This window comes from Botrytis fragariae (assembly GCF_013461495.1).
Source record: "Botrytis fragariae strain BVB16 chromosome Unknown tig00000006, whole genome shotgun sequence".
Lineage (NCBI taxonomy): Eukaryota > Fungi > Ascomycota > Leotiomycetes > Helotiales > Sclerotiniaceae > Botrytis > Botrytis fragariae.
This window is the reverse complement of record NW_023500988.1, coordinates 1,975,960-1,992,948: the sequence shown is the minus strand read 5'-3', so window position 1 is coordinate 1,992,948 and position 16,989 is coordinate 1,975,960. Positions and strand designations below refer to the sequence as shown.

The following is a 16,989-nucleotide window of genomic DNA, read 5'->3' as shown; positions in this document are numbered from 1 at the left end:
CACAAAAGTACAACAAGTACTTCAGCTCTCGGTCCAAAAAGGCGGGGTAAGCTCCGCGCTACTTTTCCGCTCTCTCGACCGATGCTAGACCCATAATTTATCTATGTAGTATTCCTATTGCTGGAAAAGTTACCCCTGAGTCTTGGCTACATATGAGATCTGAGATCTATGTCATAGTTAATATATCCCAGAGATAAAGTGCAACAGAACAGTTATATCGGAAGAACAAAGTGGCATGTTATGATGATTGCTTGGTCCTCGACTTGTTGATTCCTTCTCCTTATTCACAATACCAATAGTACAACTATATATACAACTCCCCCGTCGTAGACTCTTCGCCAATCTCCGAATCCTCCTATAGGAGTACTCATTAAAGATATTTGATCCGTATCCCAAGCAGGTCGCAACACTGCTTCAGCGATTCCACCGTCTATTCCACCTCCCAAGGAAATCCAGAAGTGCCAAAATCCAATAATACACAAATTTCAGCTCTTGAAAATCCATGTCTTCTGCTTTTAGCATTACAGCCAAACATAGAAAATTTGGGGCCTGCTTCCACATACACACACTTTCCCCTCAGTCCTTCTTCAACCATCCAAACAAGAATGAAACTTTATCCCAATATCCCAAATCTCAAAATCAAACTCCATGCTAATAGAATAAAAGCAAACGCAGAGGTATTTTTTAAGGACAACCATTCTATGTTTTCCCATCAAACAAAAAAAGAAAAGAAAAGCCTCCCATTGTGCTCGTCAGTGTGCCACTCATGCATTTGATGCTCGCTCGAAATCGACTAATGTATGTGCTATGTGCTCATGATTTTTTGTAAGGAAAAGTATCGGGAAGCGAATATTTATTTAATTCGCCCCAACATGTCGTTCGTTCTCAGGTTTCCAAGACCCTAGATGATCAAATTAGTTGATGTGCTTATTATAGAGAGATCCGCTAGACAAACCTTCGAAGTCATGCTTCACAAAAGCCATAGGATCATCATAATCGTTTGCATTCATCTGCCCAACTCCAGGACTGAAACTCGTAATAGGCAAAACAACCACATCACCAACCTTCTTTGCTGACACAATGCCTGTAAAATCTCTCCATGTGATGTTTCCCTTGCTTGTCGTCATATCAAAATATTTCTCATCGTTCAAAAAGTCGAAAATAGTATCTGTCCACAAAGCGGGACCGGTGAATGTTACAACATTCTTATCATCAAACTTCTTGAGAGCGCCACGTTTCTTCATGTCCAAAGTCTGTTGAGTAATATTGGCAACGATTTCGCGGAGCACAGGATGTCCAGGCTTTGCTTGAATTGTCCATTGGCAAAACTGAATTCTTCGAGAGTACCATTCTTGCCAATCTGGACGATCTGGATCTGCCTCAATGCCAACCACTAATCCAATAGCTTCGCGTGGCACACTCTCGGGAAGCCATTCCGGGGCAGGTTTCAATGCGTGGGTATCAATATCGGAGTAAATTCCACCTCTGGCCAGCAGAATTAGGTAACGGAAGAAATCGGCTTTCAAAACAGGCATAGGTAAGGAATTGTAAGCCTCTAGAACTTCTGGCACAGAAGCATATAAATGCTTTAACAGATGGACTGCGACTTCGTCTGTGATGACTTCATGTACGAATCCCGGGTGCTTTTCTGACCAACTTGCTTCCGCAGGACGAAAAGCCTCCCCAAACTCTCCGGATGCTGGTGTGTATTTCCATGTCTGCCAAATGTATGCCGGGAACTTCGTCTCTACGTCGTATGGAAATTGATATGCGAGCTTTTCTCTTAAAGGTGCTCTTGACAAATCTTGTAATAGTGTTTGGGAAACTTGTGTGTTCTTTTTTGGTGTAGATGGAACCGCATTCGTCGAGGCTGATGAGCCTGGCTTTGTTTTTAAATCCGCTTCATCCTTCTCTCCTGCTTTTGGTATACTCGTATCTTGTAATAATATATCGTTTGATGTAGGTTGATTGTGCGTTCGTGTGACCAGAAATACCATGGTAAGGAAGAAAGCCGCAGCTATCAAAGCTCTCCTGAAGGTCAACATCTCTGCGCAAATTGGCAGAATTTGTGTCTGCCGAGTAAATCGATACACAATATCTCGACTATCCGAACGAATTCGTCCCTTATCCGGAGAATTGACTTTTACCGTATGTTGAAATGTTCTCGTCAAGAGGTTCTGGTCGCTGAATAGGCCGGACTCCAGGAAATTTTTGGGTAGTCAATTCAATGCCAAGATGGTAACGCACATAGGCGTGTTTGATAATGGATTGCGGAACCAACAGATAGCTAGCGTTTGATATGAGACTAGAAGTGATTGAAAAAAAAAGATGAGCCTCGATTCGATAATCAACCTGGAGTAAGGTAGACAAGATATTTATAACTTGAGAGTAAAGGACAGACTTTGAGTGGATGGTATGTAAAGGGTAAAGGAGAAAGAGAATGAATGGGTAAAAGATGGGTTTGGGGGGGATTGAGAAGTAGATATATATTTCTCGTACCAAGTTTCGAAAGTCAATTGGCAGACACTTATTCAAAATGAATAAATAGGTACAACAGGTATAGAGATAGAGGTAGAGGGATACTTTGCACAGTCATTGATCGACCTCTTATGATTGTTGATCCTTTTCGTAATAAAATGAGTCCCAAGTGAACCTTTTTTCTCTCTTTCTCTTTGATCTTTGCTCGTTTACCCAAAAGTGCTTGGAGGACGTAATTAGTTGGTAGAGACTGTTTTAATCCTCTCTATCTTTTAGTCTTTTCGTCCTCTTTTTACTCATTTATCTCATTCGTCAATCGGACTGGACTGGAATTGGATTGGATTGGGTGATTCTTTCCTGAAAGGCAAGCTTATCATTATAACCAACCATGGCGATAGGAGGCCTGTGGTACCAGTATTACTGTATGCGTCGTGAAGACTTTGACACTAAAACGGTAGGAATGGACCGAATTCAGTGACGAATCATCCCTGTAGATAATCGTATCAAGTCAAGGAAGTGCTGGGAAGTGCTGGGAAGTGCTGGGAAACGGTGGGAAGCGGAGGAAATAGTGGAGGAAGTGGTAGCAAAGAAGAGTAGAAAGAATGAAAAGGCGAAACCAAAAATAGAGCAAGAGAAGGGGGAAAGGGGGGCGTCAGTGAAGAATCCTAGATCTATTCATGATGCTACAATTGGAATACGCAATGTGATGATGGATGGGAGGCTGTGAAAAGGGAACTTTTTGACTAGCAGTTTCATCATCGTATTGTGTTATGGTATTATGGTATTATGGTATTGTATCGTGTTGTGTTGTAGGTGCTGTATCGTATCGTATCGTATCATATCGTATTATACTACCTAGGTAAGCCACGATTACTACTTATTATTAGCAGGCGAGGAGACGTCAAGAATGAGGGTAAAGGCAGGCGGGCAAAGTCAACGAATTATGCGATGCAGAGGATCTGTTCCTGTATCTCAATATGGAGGAGCTTACATTGACGATGACTATGACTGTGACTATGACTGTGACTATGACTACCTCGTACAACCATGATTGATCCATCTCCCATCTGCTATCTACAATATCAAAGTTGGATACACACAATGGCACGGAAACAATCACCACCCACCTACCTACCTACCTGCCTACTCGATCAAGACGGACTTTGTTTCAGCTTTTCTGCCCTTTTCATCCAGTCACAACCTGAGGGCAAAATCCCTCAAAATATTCCAACCAATGCAATGCAAGAAAAATGACACTATCACGGGCAGATCTTACTACCTGGGCAGGTATACTTTACATGTGCTTAATCTATCATCGACACCCATCCATCTCCACCAGAGAAACGCGGCGTCTCCATCCAATATCCAAACCACGTTTCCTCGGCTCCTTCACTCGAACTCTCCTCGCCTTCCTATCAAAGTATATGTTCCCCCCACTCACGAGAAGTTTCGTCTTGAATACTTACGTCGACATGCAGAACCAACATACCGTTACGCACAAACTTTGAAAGCCGCGTAACCATTCGGAGGATCGATCCCGTCAGTCAGGAAGGCAAGATACTTGAAACGTATACGTTATATTAATATATGTGTTCTTGTTCAATGTGTAAGTAAGCACGCGCATTCACATTCACGCCCATCAAGCCCCGAGCCAAGTAACCATCACTGTCCTTTATCCCTCCCTCGATATCAAAGGTGGTATTGTGCCGTTGATATACCGACATGCTTTCGACTTGTTTCCGAGTCTCTCACAAGGGGTGATCCAGGGGTAAGAGGCCAATCGCACTCAACGCGGAGATGGAAAACGTTGATCACCTTGATGACTTCATCATATCTCCCAGAATCGCACATCGTAATATATCTTTCTACTCAACTTGGAATGTATAATCTGAACACACCATCCTGAAACAAACTTAATCCAAAGCTTAAATTTCCAAGACTCGAGGGGTCTGACAGTCTCGGGAGTCTGTGAAAAGACGGATGAGTTGCGGGTGAGTTATGGGATAAAACTTCGGATATGCAAACACAGACATTCCATCCATTCCATCCATTCCATCCAATCTTCGTCAATGTCCACATAACACCAAAGTGTTTTTGGATACACAGAAGATCATGCACCGACCTTCTTCGTATATATTACTTACTTGAGCTACCTTTCTATGCGTTCGCATCTATGTCCCCTCATTCAATATACGTGAGTATGCTTTGCGTCTCGCCATCTCAACAAAACAACATCTCTCCAATCGCTGCCTTACATCTTCATCTCCGCATTCTAAACCTCACCATCCTCTCTATCTCCATACCGCGTGCTTACCACCCCGTCCCATTTGTTTCCTCGCCGACCCGGCTTTACACCCGATGAATTTCACTCGCACAACAACCTCTCAATATGATACCGGTCTATACAGAGATATCGTCGATCCACCACGAACAAGTTGACAGACCCACTAACCTCAAACATCACATCTGAAACTACAATCAAGGACATCTCCTCGAGCCACACCACCGATTTCTGGGGCTCGGAGAATATCCATTTGATCCCGATAATCTATTTTCAGCCTTTAGTACTACACACCATCTTACTTGGCAATGGACGGATCGTATCACGAAAAATAATCTGTTTTTGGGATGAAGATACGCTTCTAGATGTTGGTGTATTGATTGGTAGCGTTCGCTGGTTTTGCTGTAAGAGTCATGTAAGCCAGTAGAACAATATCAAAGCTGTATTTTTCCATTTAAGGCAAAGGAGGCTCATCAGCTTTCTTACTCTCACTGCAGCCTGACTCGGGTTCCCGCTTCTTATCCTTCGATTTCAGCTGTCATGTATCAAGCGATCCATGCTTTCACTGTATTCTCATTCTCCCCATTTCCTCCACACGCAGACTATCAATGGCGAGGATACCTGTCCTATCTTATTCATGCAAGTTCATGGCGTTTAGATCTTAAGTAAGACTTCACGCTTTCACCATGACTGGGAGAAAATAGTAAGAATGGTGGAAAATGGCAACGTTCCACCAATACTTTCCTTGAATAGCATTAGATCAAGCTTAAGTGTATCTATCTACAGCAATGATGATTTATATCTCATGAAAGTCCACACGGTGAGAAGCTCTAGTATGCCATATTCGAAATTTTTCTCGTCAATGGATCACGTTCATTTGATGCCACACATTTCATGAAGTCGCTACCGACAATCATTATTAAGGCTATGAAGTCGAGTGTAACTTTTCAGCACACGCAGGCCGAATTAGGTACAGTTCCTGGCTCATCCCATTCCAAGTATGTAGCATACATATACTTTCTTGTTTTAATTTACAGTACTATCACTTGTTAGCAGGAGGAACAAGAGAAACCTGTACATGCACCCTGTACTAAATCAAGGGTAAGTCTGGAGTATATATCTATCTACATATACATTTACGACAAAATATAAATTTCCATGCCAAATTATGGAGCATCATAACAGCATTGTAATGAGATTCTCCCATCAGGTAGTATTACATCAAATGACTGAGGGGAAAGAGATCGAGTAGGCAGTAGCTTGTCGGGGAATGTGTGTGAAAATATTTGTATATCAAGCTACAATTACACATTTACTCTTCTTGCCAAAACTGTGACGTGAATCCGTTATGGCATGTATGCATGTATATTTTCGCGTATCGAATCAACACGTAAGAAGGCAATGTAGTCAATATTGAGAGTAACAAATAACTTGTATATATCCTTCACTTCACACCATTCATCACCAAGCATACCCTACTGCGCACTCTTTCACTTCAGAATTACTTCTACCTATATCTTACAATTCGAGCGCTATAAGTCACACCAACAAGAAGACCACAGTGACAAAGTAAAACATGTCGAAACCATCCAATACCAAATCCCCAAATTTTCAATCCCACTCGCTACTCCCAAGGCCAGAGTCAACAACACCCATCTTCAACACACAGATCCTAGTCTTCTAAACTCCTATTTACGCATTCTTCGCAGGCGTCTATCAATTAGATGCTTGTGACCAAATCGCTAGTTCTAGGAAAGAACTCTGAATCCTGACCAGATTTCCTCTCTTCGTCTGATATCACGAGCCTTGAGGTATTAAAAGGGTGCATCGCGCGAGAGGGATGTGATACTATATGATATGATGTGATGTGATTTGATGTGATGTGATGTGATCTTCCACGCCAGCGCACAAAGTCAGCGAAGAGTACAAGGAAGTACAAGTACAATTCCCAGCACGATCTTCACACCATCCTTAAACAACACAACACGGCTCAAACCAACAAGCCAATCCATCATCTCAGCAAAGATGCCACCGCAGATCCCTCAAACATCCCTTGCAGCACCGAGCACCGCGCTTGAATGAAAACCACGCGTCCACCCTACACATGACAGAGGAAAGATCGCATTCAGACAGCTTCACGGAACAGCCCGTTGCAAATCGCACATACTTCCGCAGACGCTCTGATTTTCAATTTCCCATTCCTCACCCCAACACACACATCTGCACACGCACCCTCTAGAACATCTCGAGACCCAACTCTCCAGCTCACGCGCGCAGGAACCAGATGTGAAGAAAGACGACTGCGCCCACCACCCAGCAAACATGTCAAGATCTTCCGCTCTCCCACGATAAACATCAGCAGGACTAAGCTTAACCTGACCCCTGATGCTAATACCAACACTCATTCTAGCTTCACCATCTTCGCCATCTTCGCGTGGGAAAGAGAGCGAGAGCTTCTCTTCCTCGCATCGATACCTCTTTCAATCATCAGGAATCCTCAAAACTTCTCTTCTCTCCTATTCTCTCCCCTTCATTTCTTTTTCTTCCTTTCCTTCTATTTCATGCGCCATCCCCCATGCACCATCCCCCATCCGCCACTCGCTACTCGCCATCCCATACAAACACCCCAAGCATTTCTCTCAACCAAACATAGCACAATCCGATATTAACAACACACTCACACACACATACAAATATCCATATCCATATCCAAATCCACATCCCATCTCATCCTAACCCGCGCTACCCAACACAGCGAGCTACTTATCAATAATACAATACATCCCAATTCTTTCTTCCTCACTATATATACCGATCTGGGATGCGAATCTCTCTCTCTCCCTCTCTCTCCTCATCTATCTCTCTCTCTCTCCCTCTTATGTGACATAAAAATTAACCCACAAGGCATAAATAATGGTTTGCCCCGGGAATCACGAGCTGCCACCTTCCCCTTAAGTCATCCGTAACAGTAGCATGACAAAACAGGTATATCAAGTATCCATCTCATGTTTTCCAACATTCACCCACCCGAGATGTAATAGCAAAAGTAAGAACGGCAACACATACCCAAATCCAAATCCATACCTATACCCATACCCGTACTCCCTAAAGCTTTCTCGGATAATAAACAATACACATTCCCAAGGTGCACACAGCATATGGTACTTTGTTAAATCCACACATGTATCAAAAATAGTCGATATCAGTCATCAAACACAACACAGGCAAAGCAAAACAGAATATGCAACGAATTTTGGGGGTATCAATATTCATTTCAATTATGTTTCTCTCTTCTCTTGATGTTCCCCCCGTTGCTAGGATGCACAATATCCAGCAAGCGAAGTTGTGCATCACAACACACTAGAATAAACCAGTAAAGCAACGCACAAGTTATATGTCGTATATCTGACCAAACCCATCCATTAAGTGAACTGTACGGTAAGGATATTCCAGGCCAATGTATCAATCGAGCTACAATGCTCTAGATTTCCATCCCCAATCCATCTCTTCAAACAAGCCTTCTGTTCCATGAGAGGACGTTCCCAATACATTCTACCCTTCCCCTTCAATACCATTGATTCCTTCTTGTACTAATCATAACCCTCCACCGGTCTAGCATAATCCCATAGATCAGAATATCATCTTGCCAATCACGAACTCGTTCTTCATGAGAAGAAAACGTCAAAAATTCCGACTAAAAAATACAATGTCCCCCTATTTAAGGGACTCCCAAAACACCCGTCTTAATGCATGCAAATAATGGTATAACAGCTGCTTGCTAATAAATACGCAATGAAGCCTCGCTGACCCCTAGGAAAGAGAAAAAAAAAACCGATAAACAAACGCCCTGGCTAAAATGCTCATATCATGCGAATTCCCTTTCTTCCAAGGGCGATTTCGACTCTTTTTAGTTTTTAGAAACATTGAAAATAATTCGACACAGCTAGTATCAGTTGACGAAATTGGAGTTTATACTCCGTGAAAATTGGGTTGAGGTAGTACAGGCCATTGGTTGGTAGATTGATGACCGTATCCAGGCACCACACCAGATCGGTAATCATGTCTCTTGCCCAATGGCTGATAATGTATGTGATTTGTGTTTACATTATAATCGTGCATGGAAGCACTGGGTGGTGGATAGAGGAGAGTGTTCACGTGACGAATAGGCTTGTAAGGTGAGTTCCGCTGTTGATAGAAAACAGACGGTGAGATGTGACCAGAGTTTCCGGGAAAGGACGCATTGAGCGGAGAAGGCACTGTTGCAAGTAGTTCCTGAACGGCTGAATGAGGACTACGTTGGCGAGATGGTGTTCCAAAACTTTGATTACCGTGTTGGTAAGGAGTGATTTGTGGTCCACTAGGTTGAGTTCCAGTAGAGGTGTGATTCAAAATAGGTGGTGGATAAGTGGGAGTGGTTGGGTAGACTGTGGACATGGCTCGACTGCCATGCAAAGGAGGTAAAAGTGGTGCGTTCTGAGAAAAGCTAGGGAGACCGTTGTACCCATTCATTGCCTGACTTGTCGAGATTGTTAAGTTAGGTACTGGCGGTAAACGAGGTCTAGGAGCCATGTTAAAATTGCCAAGGTCACTGGGCGTTGAGGTGGTTGTCCTGGATATACGCTTTGCCACCGGTTCTTCAACATCATCCGGGAAACTTCTCTTCCTTGAATGCAGGCGGAAATCTTGATCGGAAGGGGTCGAAATAGTCGTTAAAGGCGATACCAGCTGAGCGACATTATTGCTAGCAGGCCACTGTGGAGTGAGACCATTTGATCCGACTGAGGATGTGTATTGACTTGTTCGTGTGGGAGGCGAAGCTTGCATCGATGCAGGAGGTGAAGGGAGGGTAGGTTGGTACATGGGTGGAGGTGACAGTTTTGTTGCCCTATCACAAAAACTCCAGAATTTTCCAAGCTTCTGCTGCCATTCCTTCCACTCCTCTTCGGTTGCGAGTAAACTGTAGCGCATGTTGCTCAAAAATTCGACTTCCATGATATGGATTTCAGTGACGGAAATTCCCGAAACTTCAGCCCATGTCTTGTTGGTATATGTATTGTCGTCGAGGACTATTTTTTGGTAAGCAAGAATTCTCACACTTTATAAAAAATCTTGTTCACTCACATTTGTTGCCCAACATTAATGCCACTGTTAAGAGTCTGTATTCGCTTCCACTTCGTCCCTTGACTGCTGGGTTGATGGATTTCAGACGGTAAATGAAAAGTAGTGCCAGCAAAATGACATTTTGTGACACCTGCGTAGTCATGAGAATCGTAACAACCCATTTTGTGAACCCAACGGATGGGAAAGCTTCTGGACGGAGCTTTTCTGTTGTCGTTGATCCCGCCCACGAATTTTCCGCTCTCTTCAAAGTATCGGTAGACTCAAACCAGAACAAACAGGTAATCTAGGAAAGTCAGATCTTGAATATGATCGGAGTAGAATTATTAAGAGTTATGAATTAATTACCTGAGCTGCAAATTCGGCTAAACTTCCACCACTGTCATTTATAGATTTTGGGATTTGCAGACTGGGGTGAATAGAATCTGTAGTTGATGGCTTTTTTGCTTGCGGCTTTCGAGTAGATTCAGACTCCAGAGTAGACAGGGCAGTAGTTTGAGAATGATGGCTTTCTTTCACTGGAGGCCAGTTATAAGCCGACTCAGGCTGCAAGGTATCCGAATCTTTCATCGCACTGTTAATGTGAGCTCCCGGCGGTTGGGGGATTGACGAAGGCTTTCGCGAATGACAAGCTGGTCCATCGTAATCGTTCATTCTGCCAACATTGACTGACGCTGGGTAATCTTCATTCTGCCGACTTTTGTAGTTTTGATATTGAGAAGTTGGATATGTTGCGTGCATATCGTCTTCGGGTGGTGTTCGAAGCCCAACTCTGACCGGAGCTTCTATATATCTTGACTGGTTTATTTGCGGGAGTGTTAGAGGAAAACCAATGTCCTTCCGACGATCGATTCCAAAGGGAGTCTGTGGTGTAGGAGGTAAAAGAAAACTGAACGGAGCCGGTCTAACTGAAGTCTGATGCATTTGGGAATGAACGTGTATGTTGAATTTCGAAGGGGGATTGCTTTTTCTTGAAGGAATAAGGGTTGCTGCTCGGAGAAGATTCGAAATAAGGTGGTATGTATAGGATTCGAATATTCAGATTAGATGGCCACTATCCCAAGTAATTTTCGACACACGTTATGTAGTTCCTGTGAATTTCTACCAGTGCTAGTCGAAGGTGAAGACGAACTATCAAAGCTAAGATTGGGCTATCCGCGAAGCCATGGAAGGTTCGTCTATTCCTGTCGTACAGAGATTGAGCGGACTATTAGATATTTTGAAATGAACGAAGCCGAGAAGATAGTTAGTAGGCCGCTGCCGATCTGTCGAGTGTAGAGGAATCCTGAGTAGAGTAGTGTATGAAGTGAATTGATCTTTCTTTAATGAGGAAGGAGTCGGTTGATATTGAGGAAACTTTCCTAAACGGGTCGAAACTTTGAGAGTAGCAAAAGACAAGGAACACAATATTGAACTTTGGCTTGATGAATATATCTCAAGCCAGGGAAAGTAAGAGAGATAGAGAAAAGGTGTCTTAGGAGCTGGGAGGTGTATGAGAGAGATATTAGGAATTTGAGCTTCCTGATAATGTGAATGAAGTAATGGGAAACAATTATAGCAAATAATGTATGGATATAAAATTGGAGACGTTGGATCAAGAGAGAAGAGACTATGAAAGAAGGAACGAATAATGTGAAATATCGGAATGATACCTAGGTACAATACCGACCGATATGTAAAAGAATCAACTAGGGTTGAATCTGTATTAGATACGGATACGCAATGATTATAGTATCATTGGTATGGAGATTGATCTTGTCTGGTATGGTACGAAAGACAAAGGGTTATGAAAATGGAAATATGGAATTGAGAGTATGGTGCTAGAAGAAAGTGGAGGCTGATTGAAGCATTCATTGATGTCACAGGCAAAGAGCCAGGTACAAGGAGAGAGGGAGAGAGGGTGAGAGAGGAGTAGTTGAGTGAATGTGGATAAGATAGTTTGAGAAAACACACCACTTCAAACCTAGGTCGATGTATGACTAGGATAATGGATAAAATAAAATCAATTTATTTGTTTTAGAAGGACTTTTATTTTTTTCCCTTTCCACGGCCATTACACCTGCCTGCCTGCCTGCCTGCAAGAAGAAACAAGATGCAACGAAAGAAAGGAAGAAAGGAAGGATCCTTTTCCTACGAGAGATTCCAAATTAGTCTGTCTGCTAGACACAATAATAATACCAAGCTAGGACCTATGCACATTAGGAAAGAAAGGGCTTGGTACTAGGGCTGCTAGCCTCCCAGCTAGTGCAATGTAGAAAAAAAGTGTAAAAAAGCTATCAATCGGCCAGGATTATATAAGAATGATGGTGATAATGAGGATTTCGGGGATTGTGTGCAGGGATACAAAGGACCACCTATCAAAAGTGTATATGGTATGAATTCGATGGATGGGGTTAGGATGAGAAGGCGTTTGTGTGAGAAAACAACTTTCCAAGCTTTTCAAAATGGAAGGCGAAGCGAAACGAAGGCCAGTCAGTTAGTTGTGTACCGGTATGGGTATGTAGGTATGGAGGTATGGAGGTATGGAGGTATGTAGGTATGATATATCCAAGAAAGCAAGCTAATCCTGCTTTTGGTCGATGGAATGAATAATGAATTTTGTATGGGTGGAAGAGGGGAGGGGGAAGGGAGGAGGGTCTGAATATAAAAAATGCATCTAAATCTTTTCATTGAGGCTAGTTCTGGCGGTCTTTGAACCGCCCTCACAGATGAATAATGAATGTATCGGTTACGCCTTCTTTACTCTTCCTTCTTTGCTCCGCATCATTGCCTTTTGATTGCCTCGCATACGTTTGGTCTTCTTTTCCACCTGAGGTGGCCTGTTTGATTGGCTACAAGCAAGCTGGTTTCCTAGCTTTAAAGTGGCAACATATATTGAATGGATTATATCTAAAGAAGTGGTCGGGTCCAGACCTGGTGTTCTGTTCGTGTCTGGGGAGATATGCAGCTCTTGGCCTTTGGGATTGAAATGGATTGAAATGGATTGACATTTTATCAAACTGGCCTTTTCCCTTTCGATTTGGCAAAATCGATAAGTTGATCTATATAAAATTGACTAGAATTCCCACAGACAGATTGGGGCTGATTTTAGCTCGATATATTATTACTCCTTCGGGCTTCGTATTTCATTTGAACCCATTCTTCCTCACGAAGGTAAATGATGACAGTACCGAATGATCCGAAGCATTCACTCACTAATACATGCACATGCCTCGTTGGTAGAGTCAAGATGCTATATGAAATTGGATTTATATCGAATTACCTACAAGGAGTGCTGCAAACATAATCCATGGGCTACCAATCTGACGAGGGCACCTGGGCAACACGATAGGGACCGGGGATGTTTGCAGTGCTTTCACTGTGATGCTTTTCTTTTGTGGTGGAGCGTAGCGCGTGGAACAGTGGAAAGCGGTGCAGCAGAAATTGAATGTTGCTGGCACGTACATAGAGAGCAGAGTCTTGCCTATTCAGTCTTGCAAGGTAAAGGCCAAAACAGAGAGACAGACTAGGATTATCAATGCGTACGCGCCAGTCTCTCTGTCTTCCCTTCTTGTGATATGACGGTACCATGGCCAATACGGATGTGTGAATGATCAAAGCCTTGCCAGTTGCAGTGCTAGAAGCCCGGCGTAAGAGTACTCCGTAATGCAGAAGCATTGACTACCATTCGTGTGCTGCAAACACTCCACAGTGATTGGTCGTTGAGATGAGACTTGTGCTTGTGCAGTAATAAAAATGTAAGGGAATGTTATGAAGATAGACATGGTGCTAGGTCGTCTAAATTTGTTAGCACACGGAGTAAAAGAAGGGGTGGAGTGTAAGGATGAAAGAAGTGATCATAATTGATCAAAACATTAGTGGAAGTGAGGATTTGGGTGGAATTCGATTGGTAATTGTTTGGGAAATATGTCGATGTATCAGCAGTGTGCCACTATTGACAATCATTCGTTGACACCTAGCGTTACGCTTTATGTTCCATCTGACTATGAGGTCTAATCAAACCTACCATTTTCGATTTCCATAGCATCGGTACGAAAGCACAACACGGCAAGAATGGACCAAGGAGATGAAGTGTTTCTAGGATGATCAAGATAGGATAGGATTACTTTCAAGCTACGAAGCTTTCCTCTCCAGTGGCCAAGTGAGAAAAAGCGCTTCGTTCGTTTCTCCATACAAATTTCAAAGCCCCCTCCTAGGCAATAATGCAGACCGTCTATCTACTTACTTCGTATGCAATTGACAACGACGCTCGGGATCCTGAATAATCGAATCGATGCGATATCATCGATGAGGGGTGAGGGGATTCGTTTCCGTCTTCCAGGCTGCAGATATTGACGTTCCACCGCTTCTCACACACATGATTGGTGTCAAATTTTAGGATCTCTCTTTTCTTCTTTTGCACAATCACATTTTTCCTTCGCTCGCCTGCCTGCCCCAAAATGATGTCGAGAAAGCTTTCCTTCCCTCTACGTAAGCAAGGCAGGCCCTGCTGAGGCAGTAGCATAAGCAAAGTTCCTACCAGTCACTGAGTCAAATATATCAAACATGATCCGCAAGTACCCTCCTACAGGGGGGCCACCTATGGCCTGACTTCTTCTGTGTTGTATCAGTCAGGCTGTGTGAATGAAGATGAGACTTTTCCATGATCATCCATCGGCACATTTTCCCAAAATTGACCGGTGATTCTGGGAGAGAGAGACTTACACTTTTTGTGGCTGAACTTCTCAGATTCTTCCCAAGTCCGATGGGCGCCGCCCCCGTTCACCAATCTAATCACTCGATCCCACACCAATGATTGGATCCATATCATCCGGCTCGTCAGCTGGGCATTGACTGGTGTATACGATATGCGGACGCTCAATCATATATATTGCTTACTATACAAGCCATGTAAAAAAATCATTATTTTATATACACACCCTAGAAAGTAAAAAGTAAATAAGTCGCTTGCAGTGTTTTTATTAGTTGAACTGACGATCTTTGTTCGAAACACTCCTTTTTTCAAGGGGAAATGCAGCTTTCAAAATTTTAAGCCGTTGGTTCATCCACCATTCCATTCCAACAATTTCCGGCAGAGAATGGAATGGATAAAATTAACTAAATTATTATAGCCATCGCAGTCGATCCTGGTTTAGGGTATGATTATTGAATTTTGGACTTCGATGTACTAAATTCCGTTCCCACAACCCACCGTAGCAGTTGCTTCTAGGTTCTTTTCTTTCGTGCTTAGCCGTTGGGCGGTGCTTCCATAGATGATAGAACCCTACCGTCAAAGTTTGTGGAGAAACACGTAACAAGGAAGGGGGAATTAGCAATATGGGAATAGTTTGCTAACACATATTGCTGATGATCAAAACCTTTCTCGTATCTTGCTCGCCAACGATTGAATGCTTCTAGATTTTGAACTTAGGTGCAGGTCACCATCATCGAAGAAATTTAACTCCCCCCCCCTGACAAGAGTCCAAGAATTCCGCTCTTTCCACTTTACGCGACTCGCAAATCGCGTGGTCTACATATTTGTCTTCAGTGCTGTACGTGAAGGGGAAGTTTAATGGATTTAGATCGATGATTAGATGGAATTTCGAAGATGGTGGGGAAGTGAGAGGAGGGGCAATGTTCATTTGTTGGGCCCAAGCAAAATCTGTCTTGGCTAGTACATACTACACATCGATCTTCACAAATATACAGCACCTAGGTTTTGTTCTGCGTTCCATCAATGGCTATCTGTGTACGTATTCGTGTGTTGGTACAATATACATGTTTCCTTACGCGGTGGTCTCCCTTTAGAATCGAGGACCGTTACCCCCTTCACATACATAATTCATTCTTCACGCGGCGAACAAGACCTGATTTAGATATAGTACGTACTTGCACAGCTAAGTTTAGGAATGAGGTGGGATGAAATACTAAACGGAGAGCGATTCGGATACACCAAACCTAACATGAAATTCACCTACTTTATTTAGCTGGCATCGTAACCCTGCTTGCTACCTCTGCTCCATCCATCATCTGAGCATATCATCGTCTATCCACCCGCTATTTTCCTTTACTATCTTCCTGCACTTACATCCTACATGCCGTATGCGGATGATTGATATGAAGGGGCATGGTGCATAAAAATAATACGCTATGTAATGTATTGATGAAGGTTGAGCTCGATGATGTTGGAAATGGTTTGGTCTGGTTTGGCAAAACCGGAAGGCATAAACAGATTCGTTCCGCTGCCAGTGTATTGTGTTCACCTACTTCCTTGCTCGCCGGTCGGTCCTGTTTTGTGTATGCAGAGCGGGGGCGGAAAAAGGTGGCTGCCCTGAAAGAAGAGTGTGTCATACCCATCGTGTTTTGTTGGTGATCCGATAATTGTTTTTAGACCTTCTTGCGTGTGTGTCGCCATCATGAATCTGAGTCAGAGGATAGAGTAACCCTCTTGGTTCCAGTTCAATGTTCCATGGATTCCTTCACCTGGAAAATTCCTTGGAAGGTTGGGTTGAAGGAGGACCGAGGACGACGCATATTTCCATTTAGCTAACAATCGCTGTACTCCTGTTCCGTTTCCTATGTTTCTCCGTAACCTACCGCCGCTTCACATTGCCTGCCTGTAAGTGCTAGCTTTGTAAATTAGTCTGACTTGTCCTTGCTCTTCAGAGGCACATGTCCGCGCGTGCCGTTTTTCACTCTTTCTCGGAACACACGCTGTACGAAGTTGTCGTAAATTGAATTTATGATTTGATCGTCAACCGCGGTCCAATGCTCCACTCAATTCGCGTTACAGCTCATGCGACCCTCAAGCCTTTCTTCAGGTGGTGGGGGGAAGGCTCAGAGGATGCATCCAGTAATATCCAGTAATACCGAAATGAGAACCTGGAAGTCTTGAGCACACTCGAAAGAACCTTTGCCCGGACCCGGCTGCGGCACAGCCTTTCCAGTTCATCCTCGAATATGTGCGATTGGATCAAATGGATATGGATATGGATACTTTCTATGCTTCTCTGGGAAAATGCACGTTGGAGAGTTATTATTTCACCGCATCCATTTTAGAAGGAGTTTGAGATCAAGAAATCAGGAGGGGGAGGATTTGAAGGAATGATATGATTCGGGGCATTGATTGACGA

The 16,989-nt window shown here is 43.3% G+C and overlaps 2 protein-coding genes across 2 annotated transcripts; both read right to left on the bottom strand.

Moving 5' to 3' along the window:
- Positions 1 to 857: 857 nt before the first annotated feature.
- On the bottom strand, positions 858 to 2,045 carry Bfra_001779 (putative initiation-specific alpha mannosyltransferase protein; the record flags this gene model as incomplete). The annotated part of the gene is made up of 2 exons (XM_037332204.1): positions 858 to 901; positions 956 to 2,045. 2 exons carry the CDS (start codon positions 2,043 to 2,045, stop codon positions 858 to 860), a joined length of 1,134 nt encoding a protein of 377 aa, XP_037196358.1.
- Positions 2,046 to 8,728: 6,683 nt separating this feature from the next.
- On the bottom strand, positions 8,729 to 10,801 carry Bfra_001778 (putative cyclin-related 2 protein; the record flags this gene model as incomplete). The annotated part of the gene is made up of 3 exons (XM_037332203.1): positions 8,729 to 9,825; positions 9,881 to 10,163; positions 10,226 to 10,801. The coding sequence occupies 3 exons, from the start codon at positions 10,799 to 10,801 to the stop codon at positions 8,729 to 8,731; spliced, it is 1,956 nt and encodes a 651-aa protein (XP_037196357.1).
- Positions 10,802 to 16,989: the final 6,188 nt, after the last annotated feature.